The 12,055-nt window shown below is 41.3% G+C and overlaps 1 protein-coding gene across 3 annotated transcripts in view; it reads left to right on the top strand.

Annotated features, from left to right (window-relative positions):
- The first annotated feature begins 4,824 nt into the window (after window positions 1-4,824).
- The window catches only part of LOC147425875 (putative protein phosphatase 2C 59), a 57,395-nt gene continuing 50,164 nt past the window's right edge, over window positions 4,825-12,055 (top strand). Inside the window, exons 1-2 of one of the 3 annotated variants that reach the window (XM_086499182.1) lie at window positions 4,825-4,981; window positions 5,209-5,371. In XM_086499182.1, coding sequence (XP_086355308.1) covers window positions 5,325-5,371 — 47 coding nt within the window. In that variant the 5' untranslated portion in view covers window positions 4,825-4,981; window positions 5,209-5,324. The remainder of the gene's footprint in view (window positions 4,982-5,208; window positions 5,372-12,055) is intronic. The other 2 variants (XM_086499180.1, XM_086499181.1) reach the window with 2 other exon arrangements.

The raw sequence follows: 12,055 nt of genomic DNA, 5'->3' as shown, positions 1-12,055 counted from the left end.
CACAGTGCGAGATGGTCTACGTGTACGGTATCAGACTTCCATTTCCGAGGATGCTGCTCGCAAGATCAGTCTAGCACTAGCCCTGAGAGCGAAGGTCGTAGAAGAGATATGTGCAGCAGATGGTGTTAGTGAGGTCTTCAAACTAGAGACGAACAGTGAAGATGGTCATGTCGGGATGTACAAAGTTTGTATTAGCAACCAGCCATCGTGCACATGCCCAGACTTCATGGAACGGGTGTCAAAGCAAAAACCATATCTTGCATGTAAACATTTATATTTTATTTATCTGCGTGTGCTAGGGCTAAGCCAAAATGAGAACATGTTTATCCATCAACCAATCCTGGCAAATGTTGATATCTTCAGGGCACTAAGTCGAAGCCGGACTTATCCAGGCATGGATGCATAGCATTTGACAATGCTCACTTCTTCTTAGTATGCTTCACCTAAAAAATTGTACTACTTTCTAATTTTATCTTAGGATGGTCACATTGGGATACATTCATTTGCAACTTTTTTTCATGTTTGAGTACTGGTTGTTTATGTGTCAAATCGTGTATAAAATAATATAATATTACCACAGTGGCTATAAATTGCCATAATTTGAGTTATTTTTTGTGAAAGCATCCACTAGCTTCCTAGCACACCTCTCCTTCTTTCACTATGTCCGACGATCTTGCGAGTAAAATAAAGTATGCCTGGGATGCCATGGAAGCCATTCCAAATGGAGAGGCATTGTATGGAGCCGACTGGTTTTGTCAGGCTCTCAAGGCAACCATCAACGTGTATCGCCTCTATCAATGCCGCAAGGAACTCAATATGCGGAGCTTAATCAATTTGAATGAGACGGGACAACTAGCTTTCTCTTGCTAGAAGAAAATTGGGCTCATCACAGAGGAGGATGAGGAGGAAATGAGGCAGCAGTTAAGCAACGTGGTGAATCTTAATATGCCAATTGAAGGTAGCACATCAACTACTAAAATTGGGCCTTCCAACAGATGAACACTTCTTGTTTATGTAACGCAAGTTTAATAAAATGTTACTTTTTTATTATTAATGGGAGTTCTTGTTTTAAGTACCCCTGTCTATATTGTTTTTGAAACAATTTGTCTAGCTTCCATACCTATAGTTCTCTCTCTCTCTCTCTCTCTCTCTCTCTCTCTCTCTCTCTCTCTCTCTCTCTCTCTCTCTCTCTCTCTCTCTTTGAGAGAGAGAGAGAGAGAGATAGTCCACAAAGAGGAAGGGAGAATCTTTTTAGGAATCTGCTCACCTGATTCCTAAAAAGTGCTCGCCGGAAACTGCTCGCCCAGAAATATCCCCCTATCCATGGGAATACGAGAATATGGACGATAGTAGACAGGTCAGTAAACAAGCTCATTTTATATGTGTCAAAAAGACTATCAAAGCCCATCAAATGGCAACCCTCTTCATTTCACAAATCTTCAAATACCATGGCTTGCCAATGTCCATAGTGTTGGATAGAGATCCTAAAAAGACCAGTAATTCTGGAAGGGTCTCTTTGAGAATTTAGGAACAAGGCTAAACTTCTCTTCGGCCTATCACCCGCAAACAAATGGCCAAAGTGAAATAGCTAACCTAACAATTTCTTTATCTACTAAAAGCCTATGTAACGGAAGTAGATCAAAGATCCCAATGGAAGTACTTACCCTTAGTGGAGTATGCCTACAATAACACCATACATACTTCCACGAGAAAAGCACCTTTTGAGGTAATAGAGGGAAGATCAAAAAGTCCCCTGCTACTTAAGGTACACGGGAAGATCTTCGCTGCAGATGAGTATAGCCGAGACCTACAAGAATGTTTCAAAAGATTAAGGATGCTATCTCTATCTCACAGCAAAGGCAAAAGGCTGCTGCTGACAAGCACAAAAGAGCCCAAGCCTTTAAAGAAAATGATTGGGTCTTACTCAAATTTCCAAAGGCTCGATTAAGGCACATGTTGGGGAGGGGGAGATCGACCGCTTAAAATATTCAACACAAGCTTTCAAGCAATCACCATCAACCTGTCCACCTCTTCTTCCAATTTCCAAGCACGCACACTCACCTAGACTATGACACACACACACATAGTAAACATAGAATTGACATAGACATGCTTGTAAGAGATGGAGACTAGATTAGAGAGTACACAACAAATAACCATAGCATAAGAGAGTAGAGAAGAGAATCTGCAAAAGAAAGGCCTAAATCTAGCCCCAAACTCCACGGCACCTCTCTTGTGGAGTTGTTATTAAATATATTATTTTGAGTTTAAGGTGCCAAAAATTGAGGCCCCTCTTTTTACAACCACTTTACTTTTGCAAATGAGTGAAGCTCATTAGTTCTTGCATGACCCATAAGGGGAGTTCCCACTACAACTATTTATAGAACCATAGTGGCTTATTGCAATGATGTTCTAAGATACTGTACAAATATAAGATGGCCAAGAGCAATTGCCGTCACCTCTTCATCAACTCCCCGCATTCCACTGTACAAAATCATCATCAACTCAATTAGTAAAATAAATAGACAGCACATAATTAACCATTATGCCCAGCTATCCCAATTGCAGTTAACCACTACAATAGGAGGGTGCCCAGTCTCGTAACAACACATGACGGGCAAGAATCCTACAGGACACCAAAAGTACTATGCTAAGTGAGCAAAAAGGTACTACGGTCCCTTCCAAATTCTTAGGCCAATCAATGAGATGGCCTATCAACTCAAGTTGCCCAGCCATTGGCTCATACACAATGCTTTTCATGTGAGCCTATTAAAGCCTTACAAAGGAGAGCCACCTCAAGAACCAACTATTGAAGACACACCGGAGATCGAGGACCAAGAAGAGGTGCTACAGCCCGAGTCCATCCTCCGACATGAAGACAAGGTACTAAGAGGCGATAAGATTATCCGATGATATTTTATTAAGTTTAAGAATTATCCTTTTGAAAATGCTAGATGGATGCAAAGCATACAATTAAAGGATAACCTAAACCTTGTCAATGCTTACAATGCTTCCCAAGAGTAAGCAAATGTACAAATGTTAAAAATGAACAAAGTTTTTGTCTTATAAGACTCTCTTTTTATTTATTGTGCACAAAAATGAAATAGTATGCATGCTTAGATCAAGTTTGCGGAGACGACGTCTCCCGAACACCAAGTAGAGCTTGTCACTCTACTACGGAAGATTGATAGGACTAATGTGCATACATGCTTGCGGCAGCTTAGGCTCTCAAGCGCCAAATGGACTAGTCATCCATTTTGGAACGATGTCGTAGGGTAACATAGGGATCCTCTACCCGCTAGGAAAAGGACTAATGAATATGTTTTATCTTCTCTACCCCATAGTCGAGGACTATTATGATTTCAAGAGAGAGGTAATGTCATGATAACTAATATCTAATTCTCCTAAATGATTTTCTCATGTTAAACTGATCATTTAATATGGGAAAGTGCCAGGGGAGAAAAAACTAGAATATTGGTTAAGCTGGCAAACCGGCCACAGTAGGGATCCAAAGGAGGGAAAATAGGGATCCAAAGGGGGAGCCATCTGCAAAAGAGCAAGGTGCAACAATGGGCTAAAAAGACCCTAAGGTTCAGCCCATTAAGACTTCCAAAATGCTAAGGTTCCAAAATTCAAAGGTTGTGTCCAAAGGCCAAACACTAGGGAAAATGGATGCTTTGTGTGTGTCCCAAAAAGTCATCATAATCCCTACATAGGAGGGGACGAGCCTTGCAAGTAGGGGATGAGAGCGAATGATGGAATGAGGCTAGTAAGATGAAGAGTTCATAGTAAGGGTACCAAGTTTAGAAAATGCAAATTTAGTGGAATCTTTGGAGATCCATCGTTTTAATATATTGGGAGATCCATTTATGCATGTGATACCACTACCTACTTACATCCGAGAGTCAACTCCCCCCCCCCCCCCCCCCCCCTCTCTCTCTCAAGCTTGCAAATGCAGGGAAGCTTCTTTGATAGGGTAGAGAACCAAGTAGAGGGGCTATCCAAAGCCAAGCTGTGCAAAGGGATTTGTGCTCGCCTCCTTGCAGGTAGCCCCTCTAGTGCTTCTTGCACAAGCATGCACCCACCACAACATTCGTAGTGCTGCTTGTGCTCACCTGTTTTTGCAAGAAGAATTTGCTTTTGCTCATCATTTGATGGTGTTGTGGCTCTGTCGGACGGAGAGGACATGATAACACTGCCAAAATACCCCCCCCCCCCTCTCTCAAGCTCACGAATGCAGGGAAGATTCTTTGATAGGGTAAAGACCCACGCATGGGTGTTATCTTGAGCCAAGTTGCGCAAAGGGAGCTGTGCTTGCCTCCTTGCAGGTAGCCTCTGTAGTGCTTCTTGCACAAGCATGCACCCACCACAGCATTTGTAGCATTGTTTGTGCTCACTCGCTTGTGCAGGAACAATATGCTTGTGCTCATCGTTTGATGGTGTCATGTCTCTGTCGGACGGAGAGGACATGAGGAGGGGTGAAGACCAAGCTCTATTGGTTCACTATTTAAATGTAGCTAACATCTCATTGTGTCATCTTTCAAAGAAAACTATAGCCTGCTGCGCCAAGTGAACTTGTTTGCATATTCTTCTAGCAAAGCTCTCGTCTAAAGCATGGGTAACCTATGACAGCAAGGAGAACCCCAAAGGTTGTTGACAGAAAATGGTGCGCATGTGAACAGCTCATTGTGTTGACCGCAAAATCTATGCATCCACGCGGCAGGTATTGAACGAACCGATTAACGGCTACGATTACATAGAGCTTCGGCATGGTTCAACCCGTTGGATGATTTAGGGATCGGACGGCTTAAATCATCTCATTATTGGAGTGTACTTCGAGCATCTTTGAGTCTTTCTCCTTCACGAGTAACAGGCGACCGCTTGGCGCGAATTTGATCCTGCAGCTGTCGGCGCGAGCTACCATTAAAGCTAGGGTTTTGAGCAGGGCTTCTGTATGCCTTTTTCCGTTTCTGTATAGAAGGTTTGTACTGATCCACAAAATTCTTTGAGCTTTTTCTTTTACTCCCTGGTTGGGTTTTTGGAAAATCGGGGTTGCTCTTGATCTGCATGGGTTATGTATTACGCAACATTCAGAACTCTGTAATTAGTGTTCCCTTCTTTCTTGTACCTCCCTATTCTTTCTAGCTATTTGACTGTTTCCTGGTAACATGCTTGTTGAACTTGAAAACGAGCGTGGTGGAATTGCAGATCAGATGATGTGAACTCTAAGCGGGCTTATTGGTACTTTTGAGCTAACCTACTTTTGACGCCAGAGAGTGAGATGCTGTTGTACCTATTGGAGTAGCTACATTTGCATCGGCGCAATGACTAGCGAATGCCAGAATGGTGAAGCAAGCGGCTGGGGGCAAAGGTACTCTTGTTGCGATTCATGTCAATTGTTTATTACAACCATAAAATGGAAATACTTAGCTGTTATGTTTGAAATTTGGGATCATTTTGATGAAAAAAGCTGTGTGCTATTTCAAGTACCGCAGGCATTTACGTTTTAGCTTTGGAAGGAACATTCTCTCCACATTTGTTGATGCCTGCTCATTCTAGTCGATGTTTTTCAAGTGCTGGTTTTGGATTAACCAAAATCAGTAAAGAGGTTCATTTGTTAAAGATATGAAGATGTTGTTGAGAAGAATTGGATCTATGATTCTTGTTCTTATCCTTGCTCAATGGAGAAGGCATTATCTTATCTGGGTGATGAATTTGTCTCAGTAGGAGTTGATCACAGCTTTCTTGTCAAGTTGTGAATTAGGAAAGAAAGTTAGACGTGAGCCATGACCTAGCTTTGGACGTTTCTGCTCGAGCTTACGTGTCATTGTGGTCTTAGCTCAGCTTTTGGATGCTTCTGTTGGTTGGCGTCATGAAGTCTTGATGTTTAGCACAGGAAGATTTACTCGGACTAAGTTTCTGTGTTTTCTATAAAATATGTTTGGGAGCTGGGTATAAAAAGTTAGGGTAGCTTCTCCAGTTGGCTAGTAGACTGAGAGGTAAAGAGACCATACATAATAAGATAAAATTGCAAGGTGCCTATGAAGAGAAAATATGCATCTGTGTCGTGGGGGACTCTCCTTTCTTTTGTTTTTTGAAGCTGAAGGAATCGTTCTTTGGCTCATCCTTCCATTTGGTGGTACAATGAGTTTAGCTGAAGACCTTTTCTTCATAGTATGTATATAGGTTTTCAACACTAGGAAAGTTAACTAGACTAGTTTCTTGGTTGTTTAGGGACGGGACTGAAAATAAGGTAGCCTTGGCAGTTGGCTATCAAACCAAAAGTTAAAGTCACCATTTCTGATTGATAAGAATATATTGCAAGATGGCCTCACAGGAGAAGAACCTATTTATAGTTTCTTGAAATGTAGGGACTATCTCTAGGAGGGTAAAACAATCATTCTTTGGCCCTTCCTCCATCTTGATGCAAATATAAGTGTTGTTTAATTTTTTTTCCAAAGTATTTGATTGCATATCATCATTTGAAAAAAAGCATCAAAAGCATAGTATGCATCTTTGTTATCCTATTGGTAGGCCACGCTATGCACAATCAGTTTTAGAATAGAGTTGTTTAAATTTTTGCTTGGTCTCAATTGTGAGCACTTTCATACACCGTGGAGCTACTCTACATTTTATTTAATTAGAAATGACATTAGAATTTCTCAGTTTTTACTTTTCAAGTTTGAATACGTGGACATTGTGGTGGAGTTTGGACTTTGATCTTTTATGCTGTGTGGAAGTTAGTGCGACAATTGGAGAAAGCTATTCACATGGTGTGTTGAAAGGATGTGCTGCTTGCATTTTGTGTAAAATCCCGTACACAACAAGACTACTGAATTTATTTGGCATTGAAGTTATTGAGTCCTTTATCATGCTGGAAGGTTTTGCTTGAAATATTGAAAATGTGTACGACCTACTCGTATTCTTATAAACCACACTTCCATCTTATTTGTTTGAAAATATATTTACCAGCTTTTTGTCCTAAAGGATATTATTGTACATTGTAAGCAACTTCAAAAGATTTGTTGAATTTAAGATTGTACTGAACTAGGTTTCCCCTTGCTTTATGATGTTGATGATAAAGTCTGTTTGGCTGGTAAATGTTGGTATCTAGTCAAGGAAGGTCGGGTTTACTTCTTTGTCTGTTGATCATTTAAGGTGGGAGGTCTACCCAAGTAGACATTTTGGATTTGCACTACATATCATGTTTCTTCTTTGGTAAATATTTTGAAAAGGGTTTATATGAGAATATGAGTAGTTTGGACATTTGATACTCCTTGGGGCAGTTATGATGTCAAAGTCCTCTTTCTTAGAACCATGTATGCTATGCCTTTGTGCAATCAAAGTTTCTGAATTCTTTTTGTCCTTTTGTTTAAAGCTTGTAATGATGTACAGTTTCAGTTCAATGATTGCAAGGAAGCTATGTAAATTATTGATAATTTATTTTAGATCTTTGGTTGTATCTTTAAAAGTTCATTGATGCGTATGATTTCAATACAAAGATTGTGAAAAAGCAAATGTTATTTTTCTTTGTAATCTGGCTTGATGCAAGTTGGAGATGGCCACCACGACGAAGATCTGGGGCTGATTTGCACACCTGATGTAGTGGCCGAATGCTGGCTGCGATAACATAGATTTGTGATGTTGAAAGTGCCGCACATCTCCAAACTCAGGAATCCGATTGTCGGGGGAATTGGACCGATAGGTTCCCCTAGCCTAAATCTAATGTGGAATGTGGAATGCCGACTAACATTTGTCAAAACGTGTGTACAAGCTATTTATGCAAGAGGGTTCTAAATTTGGAAGACGTAATCTAATGGACTTGTTTGAGCGTGCAGTTTTGCGAACAAGCTCACAAAATTGGTGGTACTTAATCCCCTAGTCCCTTAAGAAATTGCTATCTCCAGGATTGGCTTTGGGAGTCGGTATTGCATGTTTTTGTGGCACACAAAGCCATGTGCACGTGACATTGGTACCCCAAAATCATGGTGGCCTAAAAAAGTCAACACTTTCATAACTTTGTAGGAAAAAAGGCCCCGTGCCATACTGTCACTTCGACACCCGCGATCTCCGCCGTAGATCACGAGCAGTTGGATTGTGGGTGTGGTCTTGTGTTGGTCCGGCTCTTGTGCGGCAAATGCTCTCCCCATCCGGTAGGTATGGTCATGCCATGTCATCACTTTGTGACATATACACCCGTTTGTTCCCCCCCCCCCCCCCCCCCCCTTCTCCTCTTTTAAAGAGAAAGTTGAGGTCACATATTGTCAAGTTTGGATCTTTGCTCTTCATAGGTTTTTAGTAGTATTCATTTTTCGATTTCGTATTTAGCTTACTTGAGGACTTAAGAATGTCTTCCTTTAGAAGTTGTTGTGTGAAGTTTGATTTCTAGGATTAAGTTTTGAAGATGTCTTATCCCTTTTTGCTTAAAGTTGAGTACTTGTTTTAAGCCAAGTAAGTTGCATCAACTTATTTTTCGCATGCCTTTTCTAAAAACATTTTTAAGTTAGTAATGTTTTGTTTTATCTAGTTTTGTTTCGTAGCAAACAAAGTGATTTAGTTAGTTTATTTGTTGTTTTTGTTTTTTCTTTTCTTTTCTTGTGTCCCTTGCTTTTATAGTTTTATGAGTGCTTTATTCCCTCTTATAATTCGTGAGTTCAGACTATTCTGAACTTATGAAGGTATATAATCGCCCTTGATTACGCTTGCAAAACATACAACAAACAATAAACTAGCTCAGTAGACACTATGCATCCGACTACGCAAACCTTGCACTAGTACAAAGAACTTTGTTTTCTAAACAATCAACAATCACAATACATCCTTATCCCCGTTAAGATCTTAGAAAACATTGTGATCATTATGATTTATTTAGCCATCACATTCAGATCGGTGGATGTTTGGATGCACTAAATCTCATCATATTCATCGCTTGTATCACCTCATCGGTTAATGGAGACAAAATGTTGCGTACATTTCACTTCACATAAACAAGCTCACATTTATAAGGGTACATCAGCTGATGCGTTTTAAGGAATACAACCATAACATCACATATCATGACAGAGTCCCAAGGTTGCATCCGAACGTACGTACGGAACCTTTCCGTACGATACAAACGTACGGTAGTGTTTCGCACGTACCGTACGGTTCAGTACAATGGTAATTGGCGAATTTGCAGCGATAAGGTGGGAAATGGGAACGCAAACTGTTTTGGGCTTTTGGGTGGGCTGGAAGCCTAACAACCAAGGGTTACAACTAAAAACTTATTGCACGTAACGATTTCCAGATTGTAGAGAGCAAGTTTCTGCAGAGAACTTCACAGACAATAGCACAGAGACTATGGGTTTCTCACTAAAACATGGGTTTTTTACAAATAGTACGTTCCTATTACGTACCTGAGAGGTGGTTCAGTACGGTAGTACGTTCCGTACATACCTAAAACATACCGTACACTACGTTCTTTCCACATCTATGTACATATCATATCAGTCACCAGGCAGAGCATTGTCAGCACATTTGGACACAAAATGTCAAAGAAAAATCTCTTATCTCGATCTGTGACAAAGGTGTTGAGTGGCTTCTCTCTTGTGCAGGAACATTGCATTGAATTCAACCCATTGAACTAATGTGCACTTTTGAAATGGGCACAATTAAACCAAAAGCTTCTGGGTAAAGCGATAATATTTTAGGATAATCTGCCAAGTCCTTTGTCATGAATGGGAGCGCATAAAAAGCATTGTGAATCTTCCAAGTATTGGACAGCTTCAGTCTAAAGGAGACATCATTTATCTTTTCTTTTATATGGAAATGTCCATAGTATCTCATGCTAAGCTTTGGAAAAAGCCGCTCCTTTCCCTTTTTCTTTCTTAGGCGTGTCTTCTCAAAATGTAAGAGCACCCAATCGATTCCTTCAATTTCAAATCGCGATAGTCTCGATCTGCTGCCTTCTTGTGTCTTTCCTGAGACTTTGCTAAAGCCTCCCAAACCTTGGCAAAAGCAGTGTCCAAGTCCCTCGTGTATTGGTGGTTGGCTTGAAAAATCTTATCTTTCGTGCTAAGGAAGGGTGGAACCTTTGTAGCACCTTCAATAATCTCAAATGGTGTCACAAGCTGCCAACGTGTCAAAACCCTAAAGAAGGGAGCCAACTTGCAGATGCCGGCCGAGGGGCCTAAACGCTTAAGAAGAACAAGTAACAGAAGAAGAAGTCCTACCAACTTATGGGGACCCTGTCCGATGGGGCCCGAGGGACATAAAGGGATTAAAATAAAGCAGGACTCACACACACACTCACGCAAAGCTGATGACGTGGCAATTGTACGACAAATTTTTGAAAATTGCGCTGGCATGATGACGTGGCAGGTTGTACAGATTTTTGTGTTTTGCGTTGGCTGATGACGTGGCAGACTATACGGATTTCCGTAAATTGCGTTGGCAGTTTTTTGGCATTGCTTTTGGACCAGAAGCTTTTGAGTTTTGGAGGCTTTTTACTATAACTGCTTCTCAGGCCAAGGGCCTTTTAATTTGAGGTTAGGGCTCATTCTCTGGCATGCTTCCTGGAGAAGGTGCAGAGCCTGGAGTACCGGCTTGTATTGTGTTGATGCAATACTGAAAGAGGCGCCAAGGTTTGGGGCCAATACTCTCTGGGGTGGAATTTTGCCACTCCGTGTTGCGTGTCGTCTCTCTCTCTCTCTCTCTCTCAGTTCAGTTGTTATCAAATTGTTAAAAGTCTATTCAACCTGTTCTTTTCTATTGGCACGTGGTGCCCGCCTTGTGACAGTGGTATCAGAGCATTAGGCGTGTGCTTTTCTGAAAGCATACCGGTCCCACAAAAAGAGCAGACAGATCAATCCAAAGGCTTTTGGAATTTATTCGAGGTATCCGCGCTCTCCAACCCGGACTTATTAGCCACCCCCACCCTTACTTCATCGCGCATCGGGCGCGCTCCCGTCTTCACCGCTCATGTCTTACAGGGCATAAGCCATTAAAATCACTTGCAAGAGAAGGATCCGAGATTTGTTTCGAGCTGTTGTTTTTCTCAGAGACAATACCATGCAGATGTCTATAGCTACCAAGTCGCACACTTCCAAGGACTTGCTAAGCTTTCAAGAAATTCTTTTGCCAGAAGCTATATGGTTTCTGACATCTTCCTTCGGAGTGCAACTTCTGGCAGAGGGGGGTATCCTGAAATGCTTTGCATGGAAACCCTAGTAGATTATAACTTGAAGTTTCTTGACATCTCCCAGTAGATGTCTCTTCACGAGCAAATGACCTTGGAGGTCTAGTGCGATTGCTATCTTGGGACTACCATCGCCGCCAAAGAAACACTGTTTGTCCAAGAGCTGATAGACCATGCTGTGCTCGGCTACGACCTTATGGAAAGAATCTAATCCTAATTTTTGGTGCAGGTTTTAGGATGGAAAGTTAGTTGACTTTTCGAGCTTGAATGATGTCGAGATTGCTTTTTAAGTTTGAGTTCTGTTTGATTTTGCTTGGTGAGCTTGTTTGGAGTCTGTTTGAAATGGATGGCATTGGTTTTGGACCTGTCTTGGTGCCGATTTGAATTGTTTGACTTTGGTTGTAATACTGGTTTTAATGATTGGTGAGTTTACTCACGAATGGAGTAGTGAGAAATGATGTTTGAGAATGCTTGTTCATACCAATGGCCCGGACCCTTGTGGTTATTTACGAGGGGAGTATTGTTTTTGTGACTCTTGGCCCGGACCTTTTTAGGTTATGCAAGATCCAAGATTTGTTTTGAGTTGCTGTTTTTCTCAGAGACAGTACCATGTAGATGTCTATAGCTACCAAGCCGCACACTTCCAAGGACTTGCCAAGCTTTCAAGAATTTTTTTGCCAGAAGTTATATGGTTTCTGACATCTTCCTTCGGAGTGCAACTTTTGGCAGAGTGGGGTATCCTGAAATGCTTGGCATGGAAACCCTAGCAGATTACAACTTAAAGTTTCTCGACATCTCCCAGTAGATATCTCTTCATGAGCAAATGACCTTGGAGGTCTAGTGCGATTGCTATCTTGGGACTACCATCGCCGCCTAAGA

This window comes from Adiantum capillus-veneris, chromosome 24, assembly GCF_014529385.1.
Source record: "Adiantum capillus-veneris isolate H3 chromosome 24, ASM1452938v2, whole genome shotgun sequence".
Lineage (NCBI taxonomy): Eukaryota > Viridiplantae > Streptophyta > Polypodiopsida > Polypodiales > Pteridaceae > Adiantum > Adiantum capillus-veneris.
The sequence above is the reverse complement of the archived record's forward strand: the minus strand, read 5'-3'. Positions and strand labels throughout refer to the sequence as shown.